Consider the following 17,346-nt stretch of genomic DNA (forward strand, 5'->3'; position numbering starts at 1 on the left):
CGGTCCCGTTCTGTGAGTGGCTGAAATAGACAAACCAACTCATTTGAAGGGGTGTCCACATACTTTTGTATATATAGTGTACTTTGATCTATAAACATAAATATTTAAGATTGTGTTAATATAGCCTAACATTGGCTGTGGGGGAAAACATCTAATGGGATTTAACGTAAATCGTTCCATACGGCTACAGTATGTTCCTCTTACACATGGCGCAGTGTAGCCTAACTGTACGCACCACAACCATTTATGCCTATGAGCAGCAATAACTAGAAACATAACATTTGCAGATGGATAAAAGAACTTTAAACAACTGAAACATTTTGAAACTATACTCCTCAGACATTAAGACCTGGCGGTGTAGGGAGATTTAAATTATGTAACATGTAGCCTTGAAATTTGATCAAGTGCTGGACTTAGCCCAGCAAATAACCCTCAGAACGGAGCTTTGGGTCATAAATATAATTCAAGTCGGTGAAGGTGTCTGACAAAAGCAAAGTTGTAGCCAGAAATATTTTAGTTCTTCATTGGGGCTCAGTGGACTTTTAAATGTCTTGGGTTTGGACTGATGTCTTCTCTCACCCGTTATGGGCAGTATCGACTGTGATTTTGGGACTCCTCTTGCGGTCACAGCAGAGAGGGTCCTGGGACACCCGAGCCTGTCTTGTGCAACTGAAGGGCAAGACCGCCATAGTTACTGGAGCTAACACAGGTAACGGTTTTGCATGGGCTAAATTCTTGCTTGACTTGTTTCGCTTGGAATGGTTTATCCAAGTAGATTCAATAAGAATATCGCTCCAGCAGTTGCATGCTGCACAAAACAAGCATGTTAACCAACTGGAAATATTTTTTCAAAATGTATAAGTCAGAATTGGCAATTACTCTTGACAATTTCTAATTCTCAAAATGAAACAGTTTTTCCACACAGCAGTCAAAGGGAAATCTTTTTTTAAATTTATACATACTGTAATACCAACAAAACAAATCCAATGATGACTTCCAGTAAGCATTCCCTTTAAGTGTCAAATTAAGTAATGCAACATTTCCATTCCAATCACGGTGCATTTCTCTCACTTGAACCTCTCACCATCAAAGTGTCTCAAATAGACTTCAGAATGTAGTTAATGATGTGCTTTTGGAATCCCTCTTTAAAGAAGTGAAGAAAGAAAACAAATTCTAGAGAGAGAGAGAGAGCGTGTGTAAATGGAGGGTTCTCTCTCTATCTGAGAAATCCTCATCCGCTTGACTTTTCTCTGGGAAAACTAAAGTTATTTCATGTAAAAGGGTTCCTACTCATGCTAATTACATAAACAATTGGACCAATATGACTTCCAGCAGTGCATGTCAGTTAGCCAGAGCTAAGACCTGCACACTCTCATGTGAAGGAAACTCCTGTTTTTTACAGCTTTAGCTTATAGCCTGATCAATGCTAAACCTCAAACAAATACACCTTGACCCTGTGGAACTTGGGGACACACTCTTTTCACTCCACTTCTATACAGCTATGACCGGAGGTAGCAGGTTTGGAGAGAGAGCATTTCTGCTAACCCTAACCCTTTTCATAACCTTAACCTAATTCTCCTAACCTGCTATGAATAAGTAACTTCTGGTCATAGCGCAATCAAAGTGGCATGAAAAGAGTATTTCTCGTGGATCTTCAGTCTTTTGAACTGGATATAGGGGTTACTAGATGTAGACCATTCTTCTGGACTGCCATGTCCATGAACTTTGCACACAGACGTGCACACATAGGCACACTCACACAAATTACAGGCAGACAGAGTGACATACATGCAGACAGACAGACAGACAGACAGACAGACAGACAGACAGACAGACAGACAGACAGGCAGACTCACGCATACTGTACAAGCAGCTCTGTTAGATTGCGCTGCAAGCAACTGCTCTTAAATTGTGTTTTGTCCTCTGAGTGTCTTTTTCACTAATCATCGTTCTCTCTACTTTACCTTTCCCCTGTCTTTCTCTCTCGCTTTCTCTCTCAACCACTTTCACTCTCTCTTTCTCTTATTCTCCCTCTTGTTCTTTCTCTCTATATATCTCTCTCATCCTCTTCTCTCTTCTCCTCTCTCCCACTCCCTCAGGCATAGGGAAGTTCATTGCCCTAGACTTTGCCCGGCGTGGAGCTCGTGTTATCATGGCGTGCCGGAGCGAGGCGCGCGGTAGTGCCGCCATGCAGGAAATCCGGAAGAGGAGCGGAAACACCAACGTGCACCTGCGCCTGGTGGACACCTCGTCCCTGGCGTCTGTGAGGGCGTTTGTAGAGGGCATCCTGCGAGAGGAGAAGGAGCTCCACATCCTGGTCAACAACGCTGGGGCTTCAGGTGGGTAGCTTCAGGTCAAGATTCAAAGACAGTTAGGCTGGAATCCACACTGAATACCACTGTGTTCACTACTGTTTCACTTTAGACAATAGTGAAACAGCTCCACATCCTGGTCAACAAACCGAGCCCTTCAGCTGGGCACCACGTCAGCCTGGAATCCACACTGAATATCGCAATATCTTCACTATTCACCTGAAGTGGAACAATAATGAAACAGAGCGATATCCAAATTGGATTCCAGGTTATGTGGATTCCAGGCTATGAGACAGTCAACCAGGGGTGGACATCAACAGCCATAATACTAGTGTGACCCGGGGCTTCTCGTCGCCATCAGGCTGTGGTAGCTCATAGAGCTAAAGCCCGGGCATGACGGGAGTTAATGTAAGTCTTCAGGGCCCAGTTTTTCAAACGTTATCTTGTCGGATTTCGGCAATTGGACAGGAGTAAATGCATAGAAATATCCCCATTCATTGACTTGAATGGGACACGCGTTCTATTAATTCTAACTCTGTGCATTTAATCCTATACAATAGGCAAAATCCACATAGATAACTTTTGAAAAACTGGGCCCAGGTCTTAGGCAAGGTTACTTGTCACGCAAGCGTGGTTCAATGAACCAAAGCACGGGTCTGGTTTCGCATCTGTATCCAATGACAATGTCCACAAGAGAAACAGCATTGCTTGTTTGATAAAAACCTTACTAACATGCCATGCCACCCAATTACAATATTTGGCTGACAAATGGCTATATTTTGGGGGGAAAATTTTGTTTTCTATTGTTTTTTCACAGCACCCCACAAACACAAAAACAAAACACATTCCCCAAGGTGATCAACATATGGTTTCCAAATTTTGTCAAACACTTCTGGTTCTTGTTTAATTTTATAATATACAAAATATAATATACAAAAAAATATACAATATACAAAATAATATACAAAATATACAAAATATACATATGTAGCTAGATAGTTCAGCCCTCCAGTTTGTTATTTAGCGTGGGTATGAGGCTTTTCAATTGATCGTCAATATTTACATTTCCCAACAGATACAGTGCCTTGCAAAAATATTCACCCACTTGGCATTTTTCCTATTTTGTTTCATTACAACCTGTAATTTAAATGTATTTTTATTTGGATTTCATGTAATGGACATACACAAAATAGTCCAAATTGGTGAAGAGAAATGTAAAAAATTACTTGTTTCAAAAAATTCTAAAAAATAAAAAAACAGAAAAGTGGTGTGTGCATGTGTATTCACCCCCTTTGTTATGAAGCCCCTAATTAAAATCTAGTGCAACCATTTACCTTCAGAAGTAAAATAATTAGTTCAATAAAGTCCACCTGTGTGCAATCTAAGTGTCACATGATCTCACATTCTGAAAGGCTTCAGAGTCTGCAACACCACCAAGCAAGTGGCACCATAAAGACCAAGGAACTCTCCAAACAGGTCAGGGACAAAGTTGTGGAGAAGTACAGATCAGGGTTGGGTTATAAAAAAATATCAGAGTCTTTGAACATCTCATGGAGCACCATTAAATCCCTTATTAAAGAATTGAAAGACAATGGCAAGATAGGGCCGCCCACCAAAACTCACGGACCAGGCAAGGAGGGCATTAATCAGAGAGGCAACAAAAGACCAAAGATAACCCTGAAGGAGCTGCAAAGCTCCACAGTAGAGATTGGAGTTTCTGTCCATAGGACCACTTTAAGGTGTACACTCCACAGAGTTGGGCTTTACAGAAGAGTGGCCAGAAAAAGCCGTTGCTTAAGAAAAAAATAAGCAAACATATTTGGTGTTCGCCAAAGGCATGTGGGAGACTCCCCAAACATATGGAAGGAGGTACTCTGGTTAGATGAGACTAAAATGACTAGCTTTTTGGCCATCAAGGAAAATTCTGTCTGGCACAAACACAACACCCCGAGAACACCATCTCCACAGTGAAGCATGGTGGTGGCAGAATCATGCTGTGGGGATGTTTTCATCGGCAGGGACTGGGAAACTGGTCAGAATTTAAGGAATGATGGATGGCGCTAAATACAGGGAAATTCTTGAGGCTGGGATGGAGGTTCACCTTCCAGCAGGACAATGACCCTAAGCATACTGCTAAAGCAACACTCGAGTGGTTTAAAGGGAAACATTGGCCTAGTCAAAGCCCAGACCTCAATCCAATTGAGAATCTGTGGTATAACTTAAAGATTGCTGTACACCAGCGGAACCCATCCAACTTGAAGGAGCTGGAGCAGTTTTGCCTTGAAGAATGGGCAAAAATCCCAGTGGCTAGATGTACCAGGGTTATAGAGACATACCCCAAGAGACTTGCAGTGGTAATTGCTGCAAAGTGTGTCTCTACAAAGTATTGACTTTGGGGGGTTGAATAGTTATGCACTCTCAAGTTTTCCGAGTTTTTTTTTGGTCTTATTTCTTGGAAAAATGCAAAGCGGGGTGAATACTTTCGCAAGCCACTCTATAATCGTGGAGATGGATGGATTTAAATTCCTAGACCTAATGAAATGATAGCACATACGTTATCCCAAAATGGTGTCAGTTTGTCACAGGACCACAGCATATGGTGCTTTTTGCATCTCCAACAGAGATGTGACATTTCTGGGTGCATTTACCTGCATTCTGGCAGGAGTGTAGTAACTCATATGAATTATCTTAAAATTGCAGTAATTATTGTCTTAGGTCATAGGAGCAGGTATTAACATTTTCACATATCTGTGACCAATGGTTCTCCTCAATTTCTTTCTTTAGATCTGTTTCCCATTTTTTCCTTATAGGTTCTGAACCATCAGGTAGAGTTTCAATCAACCCTTGATTTAACTTGATTGAATGAGAGTATAGATTCATCATAATACACATGTTCAAAATTCATGGTGCCACTTTGGAACCAGGACTTAAAGGTGTATAGGGTATAGCTTTATAGGGTAAATATAAAACAGTCAATTTTATTATTTTCATTCCAAATTAATTTGGAGAACAGGCCATTTATTTAACTTAAAAAGTTGGATGGAATTGAAACTGGCAGGGCCTAGAATAAATACATCAACCTTAATAATATATACATTTTTATTATGTTAACCATACCTAACAGAAATAGGGAGATATCTCCATCTCTGAACATCAGATTCAATCTAATCTATGAAAGGAAAATAATTGATTGTACTGTATATGCTTCTTCCAGATGGCATGGTACCAGTACACCCCAGTATTTCATGTCTTTGTCCATTTCCACTTGAATGTACTTTCTAAGCTTGAGAAGTCATAATTAGAAATGGGCTTTATTTCAGTTTTCTCCCAATTCACTTTGAATCCCGATATGGCACCATATGTGTCCAACAGTAGTAAAACAAATGACAGAGAATGTTGGAGAGGAACATTCAATGTGCCTGTGGATGAGAGGACACATGAGACATGGCTTCAGTTAGTCATGTTAGGAGAGAGTTGGCAATGGTAGTGGTCATCACCTCTTAATCAGGAAACAGGAGGGGACTTAGCTGGAAATACAAATAGCAGATACATTCCATTACAGCTGTGTCATCGTAGGTTCAAACAACAAGTTTCTCCATGACGTTAAACACAGACTGCGCAAAAGATACATTAATTTAAATGAATGGAAACAGATGCAGGCCTATAACCACTGGAGTAGTCTACAGTTCCATCGAACTGCATGCAACCACATGTGGTGCGCACTCCTTTTAAACCACCTGGGGACTGAGCGGGCGGATTACTGGAACAGGTTAGTATAGTGACTTTATTAACATGAATGCAACACCCGTTCTACTCTGGGCACCAGTAGAGCCAAAGCGAGTGCAATTTATTCACTTGATTTTTCAGTTTAACGGCTACATGTTCCATTTGGCCTTGCTACATTTCTTGTACATTCCCACCTTATGATTCAGTGAATTAATTAATTTCCATATGATTTTCCAACAAAGAGCTGGAAATAATTATTGAAAGGTGCGTAATTGTGGGCTTCGCACACATAGCGGGCTTGTTTGTCTCTCTCTTTTATAAACTCTGTAATTGCCCATGTTTCTTCAACATTCATTCAACCAATTAACATTATCAATTGTACTAAAAGTATAATCGACACGTAATAATATAATGTTTCCCAGGAGAGAGAGACCAATGGAAATAAAAGTACTAAGTGCTTACAATTTCAGCGTCTTAGTCGGTTCGACACTTGATCCCTCCCAGTCTTTTTATCCATATGGGCCATTTAAATGATTTCCACCCACTCAGGCATTTATAGCCTATTGGCTGGGAAGCATTAAAAAATAATTGTCCAGATCATAGCAATCATCATGTTGTCTTGTTCACATGTCAGTTTGTTACTTAAACAAATTCCTATTCATTACCTATTCAGTATTTAGTATTATATTAGGATCCCATTAGTTACTGCTAAGGTAGCAGCTATTCTTCCTGGGGTCCACACAAAACATGACATAATACAGACCATGAATAGACAAGTACATCCCAAGGACAGAACTACATACATTAAAACTAGGAATATACGGTTTCATACATTTATGCCTTCTGAATGCAAGTGCAACACATGAAAATGGAGACGCAATAACAAGGAAGTACGCTGCAAGTAGGCTGACACTTCCCCTGATGTGAATATAGCAACCTTGTTTGGCAAAATTCTCCTGAACTGAATTAAGCTACCTTGTTTCTATAGTTACTGTCCATAATGCGTATCCTGGGGTAAAGTATTAAACCTATTACTATTGTGAATGTTTGTCCTTGACGCGGTGTCTATTTGGGCTACGGTTTGCAACATGCACATCATTTGTGGTGTGTGGTGTGTGTCTCTGTATCTGTGTGTGTGTGTGTGTGTGTGTGTGCCTTATCATCTAGGTCTGCCTGGAGATATCACCTCCGATGGTCTAGAGGTGTCCTTCGCTACCAATCATGTGGGTCCTTTCCTCCTCACCAGCCTGCTTTTGGGTAAGACACCACATATCTTCTGGGTAAGACACCACATACCTTTTGGGTAAGACACCGCATATCTTCTGGGTAAGACACCACATATCTTCTGGGTAAGACACCACATATCTTCCGGGTAAGACACCACATATCTTCTGGGTAAGACACCACATATCTTCTGGGTAAGACACCACATATCTTCTGGGTAAGACACCACATATCTTCTGGGTAAGACACCACATATCTTCTGGGTAAGACACCACATATCTTCTGGGCAAGACACCACATATGTTCTGGGTAAGACACCACATATGTTCTGGGTAAGACACCACATATCTTCTGGGTAAGACACCACATATCTTCTGGGTAAGACACCACAACTCTTCTGGGTAAGACACCACATATGTTCTAGGTAAGACACCACATATCTTCTGGGTAAGACACCACATACCTTCTGGGTAAGACACCACATATTTTCTGGGTAAGACACCACATATCTTCTGGGTACGACACCACATATCTTCTGGGTACGACACCACATACCTTCTGGATAGGAATATCCCAATTGAAAGAGGTGATTCAGCCCAGCTTGAACAAAAGGCAATTCTTACACTTCAAAAACATTCTTTATGTACTGAACAAAAATATAAACGCGACATGCAACAATTTCAACGATTGTATTGAGTTAAAATTCATACAAGGAAATCATTCAATTGAAATAAACTCATTAGGCCCTAATCTATGGATTTCACATGAATGGGAGCCAGAACCACTTGGGAGCAAGGCTGATGCCAATCAGAATGAGTTTTTCCTGACAAAAGAGCTTTATTATAGACAGAAATACTACTCAGTTTCATCAGCTGTCCTGGTGGCTTGTCTCAGACGATCCCACTGGTGAAGAAGCCAGATGTGGAGGTCCTGGGCTGGCGTGGTTACAAGTGGTCTGTGGTTGTAAGGCCGGTTGAAAGTACTTCCAAATTCTCTAAAACAACATTGGTAGAGAAATTAACATAAAATGATCTGGCAACAGCTCTGGTGGACATTCCTGCAGTCAGCATGCCAATTGCACACTCCCTCAAAACTTGAGACATCTGTGGCATTGTGTTGTGTGACAATACTGCACATTTTAGAGTGGCTTTTTATTGTCCCCAGGACAACATGCACCTGCGTAATAATCATGCTGTTTAATCAGCTTCTTGATATGCCACACATGTCAGGTAGATGGATAATCTTGGAAAATGAGAAATGCTGACTAACAGGGATGTAAACAGATTTGTGCACAAAATTTTGTGGGTATGGAACATTTCTGGGATATTTCATTTCAGCTCATGAAACATGGGACCAACACCTTACATGTTGTGTTTATATTTTTTTCCTGGAGAGTCACCCATTAAAGTGTCGTGGTCCGGTAAGGAATGTTTTTTCATATTACATTCCACACCTTACATTGTATTACTGTTCCAATCCCACTTCTCTCCCCTGCTCTTTTCTTTCCCTTGCTCCCTCCCCACCTCTCATCCCTTCCTAACTTCCTCCTTCCCTCCCTCCCCTCCATCCCTACCTCTCTCTCTCTCTCTCTCTCCTCCATCCTCTCCCCCATCTCTCCCCTCTCTCCTTACCTCTGTCCAGACCTGCTAAAGCGATCGGCGCCGGCGCGCATCGTCAACGTGTCATCTATGAACCACTGGAGGGGCGTGGTCGACTTTTCACACTTCAAGGGCGAGAACCTGGCCTATACCATGGACAGCGTGTACAACCACACCAAGCTGCACAACATCATCTGCACTAACGAGCTGGCACGAAGGCTACAAGGCACAGGTGGGTAGGAATGCCTAGGCAAGTTTTCATAAAGCATCTCAGAGTAGGAGTGCTGATCTAGGATCAGTTTTGGCATTAGATCATAATGAATAAGATTACATGGACAGGGAGAACCTGATCCTATATCAACAAGCCTACTCTGAAATGGTTTTGGAATAATGGCCCTGGTTCCATTTAGCTTGTAGACAATTGCTCTATCCTGGCCCCTTACCCCACAGTTGAATCTCATTCATAGCACGTCTGATACTGATTTGGCTATATGACCGGCGTGTATATTGGTAATGTTTGGAAAAGTACCACAGTCCTTGTTTAGAACACATAGTATAGCCATAAGCTCTTTCACTGCTGCTAAAACAATGTATAAGTGCATAAGTAACATTATATAATGAGCATCATTCCTGAGGGGTCTAACGGGGAACGTGGTTATATAACGAAAGTTAGGCACCAAACATCTTCTGTGCAGCTGGAGATAGAGTTTCCCTGTGTGAGTCAAACTTCCCATGGAATCAGACTCAGGGATAGCAACGCAGTATAAGTGAGGGATAGGGGTAAGGGCTTTAGTGTGGTTTATAATGTGTGTGTGTGTCTCTCTCTCACAGGGGTGACAGCTAACTCCCTCCACCCTGGGGTGGTGATGACAGAAGTGATGAGACACTATAACTTCCTGGTTCGGTTCCTATTCAACCTGATTGGAATCTTTTTCTTCAAGGTGAATACTTTGTATCATAACACTCTGGTGAAAATTTGAAGGGAAAAAATGCTTTTAACACTATTTTACAGTCCTGTTTCATGTAGGAAGTTAACAGTGGAACATTTCTGGTGACCCTGTTCCCAGGTCTGTTTTTGTTGTCATGCCAACTTCTATGGTCATAATAAGACAGCACAAACATCTGTGACCAGGCTAACTTTCTGGTTCTTAGGGCTCTATTCAATCTGTATCACTGAAGCGTCACAGATTGTGCGGTAGACATTTAAAGGTAATTTCCTATTGAGCCAACATATGCAGCATTTACCGTGAATGCAGTCTCCGCTAACGCGGGATTTGGGGTCATTGCCTTTAAATTTCAATCACGTTGTAACATTGAATTTCTGCAATACGCATTGAATTAGAGCCCTTACTTTAAAGACTTCAACTCAAATTTCTACTGGCAAATGTGAGTGTTAGTAGTGTTTGAGTGTTAGCAAAATCATGCAACTCCGCAGAAGGTTACTGCCATTCCGCTGCAGGTCGTGGCACACCCGCGTTGTGCATTATTTCCATAAAACTCATAGCCCCTCGTTGTTAATCCCTTACATAATCCCTTACATAATAACCCAACCAAGGACACCACAACAATAGGCCACATTTAAGACAAGGGGTTAAAATGTGTCTTTAGCCCAGACTTCAAGGCAGTGATGTTCTGGGCTATGCAGAGATGGAGGCTTGTTGGTGACCAAAGGAGCAGAATGCTTGGTCCATCATTTTTAGGTGGGTCTTTGGGACAGAGAAGAGTCTCTGATCATTTGTCATGATCCGAAAGATGATGGTTTGCTTCAGTGGGCACACTACAGCATATAATGAGTTAAACAATTTCACTCAATAAACCTGAAAAAACAGCTAGCTGGAGCTCGTCTGCGCGGTTGGCTGGATATTTTTTATTTATTTATTTAACCTTTATTTTATTTAACCAGAGAAGTCAGTTAAGAACAAATTCTTATTTACAATGACGGCTTACCCCGGCCAAACCCTAACCCGACGATGCTGGGACAATCATGCGCAGCCCTATGGGACACTAAATCACAGCCGGTTGTGATACATCCTGGAATCAAACCAGGGTCTGTAGTGACACCTCTAGCACGAGATGCAGTGTGTTAGACCGCTACGCCACTCGGGATATGCCCTCACCTTCTATGTACTTAATGCTGATTGGTTTGGTTTTGTCCACTATAGTGCTGTACGGTTAGAACGTGATGTTGAGTGTGTCCAATCGGCTGATTGGTTAGAATGAATTAGTGATTTATAGGTCTGAAGGCCAGTCAGATTGAAAGAGCTGGCCTTTGTTATAAAGCCAGCAGAACAACTGTAACAGCTACAACATGTTTGCTATTGAAACCTGTGTGTGTGTGTGTGTGTGTGTGTGTGTGTACTTGTTTATTTATAGCAGTTTCACAAAATCTCTATAGCAGATGTCTCTGAGTAGACATGGCAATTGTGTAAACGTTCTGAGCTCCAGGTTAAGGGACACTCCCCTTCCTGGCATTACTCAAAGAAACAAAGTCCCGACAAAGATATTTACTTGCACTCAATGTGCTTACACATTGTTGTCTCTTTTATGCAGAGGTGGTTAATGTTTATGCTCTCACCCTCTTCTCCCATCTCTGTCCACAAAGTCTTCTGAAGAAGGGGCAGTGAGCACCATCTACTGTGCTGTCGCCGAGGAGATGGAGGGAATAACAGGAAAGTACATTGACAGCGACTGTTCCCTGGTTCTCCCCGCCCACCTGGCCAGAGACCCTGCCCTCGCAGTCAAGGACTTTGAGTTCTGCGAGAGATTGACATCCAAGCTCTGAATAATTACCAGAGGGTGAGAGAGAAAGATATGGAGAGAGAGAGAGAAAGAGAGAGGCTAGTTTGCAGTGGGGTCAAATTCCTTTTGAACTCCATTTACCCTTGTTATTATGAAGGATTAATAAAGAATGCAGGGTCAAATATGTCTATAAATTCTGTTTCTATCTTAAGTGTATTATTCAATAACAGACTTTATAAAAACACAGTTGAAGTTGGAAGTTTACATACACTTAGGTTGGAGTCATTAAAACTAATTTTTCAACCACTCCACAAATGTCTTGTTAACAAACTATAGATTTGGCAAGTCAGTTAGGATATCTACTTTGTGCCTGACACAAAGTCATTTTCCCAACAATTGTTTAGAGACAAATTTTTTCACTTATAATTCACTGTATCACAATTCCAGTGGGTCAGAAGTTCACATACACTAAGTTGACTGTGCCTTTAAACAGCTTGGAAAATTCCAGAAAATTATGTAAAGGCTTTAGAAGCTTCTGATAGGCTAATTGACATCATTTGAGTCAATTGGAGGTGTCCCTGTGGATGTATTTCAAGCCTATCTTCAAACTCAGTGCATCTTTGCTTGACATCATGGAAAAATCGAAAGAAATCAGCCAAGACCTCAGAAAAGAATTGTAGACCTCCACAAGTCTGGTTCATCCTTGGGAGCAATTTCCAAACGCCTGAAGGTACCACATTCATCTGTACAAACAATAGTACACAGCTGTCATACCGCTCAGGAAGGAGACGCGTTCTGTCTCCTAGAGATGAACGTACTTTGGTGTGAAAAGTGCAAATCAATCCCAGAACAACAGCAAAGACCAGCAAGACCTTGTGTAGAACAGCAAGACCTTGTGTAGATGCAGGAGGAAACGGGTACATAAGTATCTATATCCACAGTAAAACGAGTCCCATATCAACATAACCTGAAAGGCCGCTCAGCATGGAAGAATACACTGCTCCAAAACCGCCATAAAAAATCCAGACTACGGTTTGCAACTGCACATGGGGACAAAGATCGTACCTTTTGGAGAAATGTCCTCTGGTCTGATGAAACAAAAATAGATCTGTTTGGCCATAATGACCATTGTTATGTTTGGAGGAAAAAGGGGAATGCTTGCAAGCCGAAGAACATCATCCCAACCATGAAGCACGGGGGTGGCAGCATCATGTTGTGGGGGTGCTTTTGCTGCAGGAGGGAATGGGGCACTTCACAAAATAGATGACATCATGAGGATGGGAAATTATGTGGATATATTGAAGCAACATCAAGACATCAGTCAGGAAGTTAAAGCTTGGTCGCAAATGGGTCTTCCAAATGGACAAGCATACTTCCAAAGTTGTGGCAAAATGGCTAAGGACAACAAAGTCAAGGTATTGAAGTGGCCATCACAAAGCCCTGACCTCAATCCCATAGAAAATGTGTGGGCAGAACTGAAAAAGAACTGAAAAAGCATGTGCGAGCAAGGAGGCCTACAAACTTGACTCAGTTACACCAGTTCTGTCAGGAGGAATGGGCCAAAATTCAACTTATTGTGGGAAGCTTGTGGAAGGCTACCCGAAACGTTTGACCCATGTTAAACAATGGAAAGACAATGCTACTGTGTGTGTGATTTTTATGAATAATGACTAAATGATGTATACATTTAACATAAGAAAGGAATGTATGTGTGTGTCGAAAGAGAACAAAGAGGGGCATTAACCTATGTTTGAACCGACCCGGCTGTAACTCTGGGGAGATAAGATAGGACAGGGAGAGCCCCTCCAGAGCTCTCGTATCTGGGGGAGACTGGAACTATCAGCTGAGTGGTAATAAACTGTGGTGAGACTCATGAGAAAATCCCTATGTTGGTGTGTATGTATGTGTGTAGGGTAAGAGAAAGTTATATGTATATGTACAGCAGCGCTCTCGTAAATAAACCTTGCTGACTATGGTAGACTGGCCTCTGACTGTTTCATTTTAATAAGAACCTTACAAATTCTTAGTGACAGACAAGAGTATTTTAATTGAAGTTCAGTTTATGAACATTGAGAACAAAATTCTCATAACAGCTACCAAATACTAACCGAGTGTATGTAAACTTCTGACCCACTGGGAATGTGATGAAAGAAATTAAAGCTGAAATAAATCATTCTCTCTATTATTCTTCTGATATTTCACATTCTTAAAATAAAGTGGTGATCTTAACTGACCTAAGACAGGGAATTAATACTCGGATTAAATGTCAGGAATTGTGAAAAACTGAGTTTGAATGTATTTGGCTAAGGTGTATGTAAACTTCTGACTTCAACTGTATCTTAAAATAGATGTAGATTTAGCCTGTTCTGGATTAAACAAAGCCGATTGCAAGAGGGAGGATTAGAGCTACTCTAGAACTAAATTGAAGCTTAAATTAAAACTTCAGAAGCAGGTTTAACTTCTGCTTAGTACTGTTTGTGAGGGAGCATGGACTATTTGGAATATCTAAATGAAGACCAACATGCCTTAGAGGCCAGCCAGATGAGTACTTGTGGATAGGAGTAATCCATTAAATTACTTTACTGAAATACCTTTTTGAGACCGCTTTCGTACTTACAAAGAAAATGCATTGGAGATAGTATAATTTGCTTGAGCCTAGACTTTCCTCTCCGTCTCAAAGAGGAAGGCCTTTACCCAGTTCTGATTGAGGTTTTTGGCATCTGGAATTTTTCATCGTGAAACTGGGGATTCGTGTGGTGCCAGTGAAGCAACTGTGTGTAGAATAGTTCAAAGTCTGCAGGGCCATTTGTGAACCGAGGAGTCTTTACATCAAGTTTCCTCTTGCTGCTGGCCAAGCCAACTATAAAGTGCAATTCTATGAATATGGGCACTTCCCAGGAGTGATTGGCTGTATAGATGGATGTCATGTTCCCATCAAGTGTCCATCAACTCCTGATGCTGAGGAGTACAGGAGCCGTAAGAATTGTTTTTCCATCAATGTTCAGGGTGTATGTACTCCTAATTTAGAGTTTTCAAACATTGTTGCCAGTTGGAAAGGTGCAACTCATGATTCTTTTCAACTCTACCTGAAGCAGTATTGCTGTCCTGATCCTCCAATGGAAGATCAGGATCAAGCAGATGTGCCCATGGCTGAGGCAGGCAATGACCAACGAGGACTTGCACACAGAGTTGCTTTCACATTGCAGCACTTCAACTAGATGAGATGCATTTAAATATGGAATGTATTCATTATGACTTATTTTTGCTTTTATGTTTGTTCTGTATACATTTCAACTAGTTTGCAGCAAAATTAAATGAGTGACTAAACCAAGGCTGGTTTAAAATGTAGTTTGTGGTGATTAAAATACTCTCACTCATGAATATCCAAATGACAAAACATACATTTTACATATCATGTGTTCACCATAGCTGGTAATCAATTGTCTCATTACTGTATCTTTTTTGGATCATACCTCTCTCTTCCAACTTACTATCCAATTCAACCTGTAGAATTCTCATTTTCTTTTCATGTTCTTCCATCAGATATTTCATTTTATGCTCATGAGTAGCTTTCATGAACATGGCTTCTAACAGTGTTCTTTTTCCAGAGGAAAGGAATGTGAACAGGTTGGAAGAGCCATTGCACAGTGAGTGTGTACCCTCCACATCTGTTATAGCATCCCTTAGAGAAAATGTTGCCACCACCTTTCAGCAGAGAACAAAAAAGATGACAATGCATGAAAAGTTAGCCAGAGAATTTCATGAGCATAAAATGAAATATCTGATGGAACATTTGAAAGGAAACACTTTGACGTTTGTGGAAATATGAAAGGAATGTAGGATAATATAATAGGGCTGGTAAAAGATAATCCAAAGAAAAAAACAACCACTTAAAAAGACGAGAGAGGCCTGTAATTTTCATCATAGGTACACTTCAACTATGACAGACAAAATGAGGAAAAAAATCCAGAAAATCACATTGTAGGATTTTTAATGAATTTATTTGCAAATTATGGTGGAAAATAAGTATTTGCTCAATAACAAATATTTATCTCAATACTTTGCTATATACCCTTTGTTGGCAATGACAGAGGTCAAACGTTTTCTGTAAGTCTTCACAAGGTTTTCACACACTGTTGCTGGTATTTTGGCCCATTCCTCCATGCAGATCTCCTCTAGAGCAGTGATGTTTTGGGGCTGTTACTGGGCAACACAGACTTTCAACTCCCTCCAAAGATTTTCTATGGGGTTGAGATCTGGAGACTGGCTAGGCCACTCCAGGACCTTGAAATGCTTCTTACGAAGCCACTCCTTCGTTGCCCGGGCAGTGTGTTTGGGATCATTGTCATGCTGAAAGACCCAGCCACGTTTCATCTTCAATGCCCTTGCTGGTGGAAGGAGGTTTTCACTCAAAATCTCACAATACATGGCCCCATTCATTCTTTCCTTTACACGGATCAGTCGTCCTGGTACCTTTGCAGAAAAACAGCCCCAAAGCATGATGTTTCCACCCCCATGCTTCACAGTAGGTATGGTGTTCTTTGGATGCAACTCAGAATTCTTTGTCCTCCAAACACGACGAGTTGAATTGTTACCAAAAAGTTATATTTTGGTTCCATCTGACCATATGACATTCTCCCAATCTTCTTCTGGATCATCCAAATGCTCTCTAGCAAACTTCAGACGGGCCTGGACATATACTGGCTTAAGCAGGGGAATACGTCTGGCACTGCAGGATTTGAATCCCTGGCGGCGTAGTGTGTTACTGATGGTAGGCTTTGTTACTTTGGTCCCAGCTCTCTGCAGGTCATTCACTAGGTCCCCCCGTGTGGTTCTGGGATTTTTGCTCACCGTTCTTGTGATCATTTTGACCCCACGGGGTGAGATCTTGCGTGGAGCCCCAGATCGAGGGAGATTATCAGTGGTCTTGTATGTCTTCCATTTCCTAATAATTGCTCCCACAGTTGATTTCTTCAAACCAAGTTGCTTACCTATTGCAGATTCAGTCTTCCCAGCCTGGTGCAGGTCTACAATTTTTTTCTGGTGTCCTTTGACAGCTCTTTGGTCTTGGCCATAGTGGAGTTTGGAGTGTGACTGTTTGAGGTTGTGGACAGGTGTATTTTATACTGATAACAAGTTCAAACAGGTGCCATTAATACAGGTAACGAGTGGAGGACAGAGGAGCCTCTTAAAGAAGAAGTTACAGGTCTGTGAGAGCCAGAATTCTTGCTTGTTTGTAGGTGACCAAATACTTATTTTCCACCATAATTTGCAAATAAATTCATTAAAAATCCTACAATGTGATTTTGTGGATTTTTTTCCCTCATTTTGTCTGTCAGAGTTGAAGTGTACCTATGATGAAAATTACCCACTGTATATAAAAAAAAATTGCCCTAACAATTGTCAAAGACTCCAGCCACCCAAGTCATAGACTGTTTTCTCTGCTACTGCACGGTAAGCCGTACAGCTTCTACCCCCAAGCCATAAGACTGCTGAACAATGAATCAAATGGCCACCCGGAGTATTTACATTGACACCCCCCCCACTTTTTGTTTTTACACTGCTGCTACTCGCTGTTTATTATCTATCCATAGTCACTTTACAAATTACCTTGACTAACCTGAACCCCCGCACATTGACTCAGTCCTTTATATAGCCTCATTATTGTAACATAATATTTTTTACTTTGGTTTATTTAGTAAAGATTTTCTTAACTCTATTTATATAATGGCACAATGCTAGACCCA

At 41.2% G+C, this 17,346-nt stretch overlaps 1 protein-coding gene across 1 annotated transcript; it reads left to right on the forward strand.

Moving 5' to 3' along the window:
- The first annotated feature begins 430 nt into the window (after positions 1-430).
- On the forward strand, positions 431-11,914 carry zgc:64106 (retinol dehydrogenase 12). The gene is made up of 6 exons (XM_024427903.1): positions 431-709; positions 2,100-2,339; positions 7,206-7,295; positions 8,904-9,092; positions 9,692-9,801; positions 11,463-11,914. The coding sequence occupies exons 1-6, from the start codon at positions 547-549 to the stop codon at positions 11,640-11,642; spliced, it is 972 nt and encodes a 323-aa protein (XP_024283671.1). The 5' UTR covers positions 431-546; the 3' UTR covers positions 11,643-11,914.
- The last annotated feature ends 5,432 nt before the right edge of the window (positions 11,915-17,346 follow it).

The sequence above is a fragment of the Oncorhynchus tshawytscha genome, linkage group LG07, assembly GCF_018296145.1.
Source record: "Oncorhynchus tshawytscha isolate Ot180627B linkage group LG07, Otsh_v2.0, whole genome shotgun sequence".
Lineage (NCBI taxonomy): Eukaryota > Metazoa > Chordata > Actinopteri > Salmoniformes > Salmonidae > Oncorhynchus > Oncorhynchus tshawytscha.

What these genes read in the sequence shown, in the direction of transcription:
- zgc:64106 (XM_024427903.1), top strand. Translation starts at nt 547, where the DNA reads ATGTCTTGGGTTTGGACTGATGTCTTCTCTCACCCGTTATGGGCAGTA. An exon ending in CCTCACCAGCCTGCTTTTGG is followed by an intron (nt 7,296 to 8,903) that starts GTAAGACACCAC and finishes ACCTCTGTCCAG; the next exon opens with ACCTGCTAAAGCGATCGGCG. An exon ending in ACGAAGGCTACAAGGCACAG is followed by an intron (nt 9,093 to 9,691) that starts GTGGGTAGGAAT and finishes TCTCTCTCACAG; the next exon opens with GGGTGACAGCTAACTCCCTC.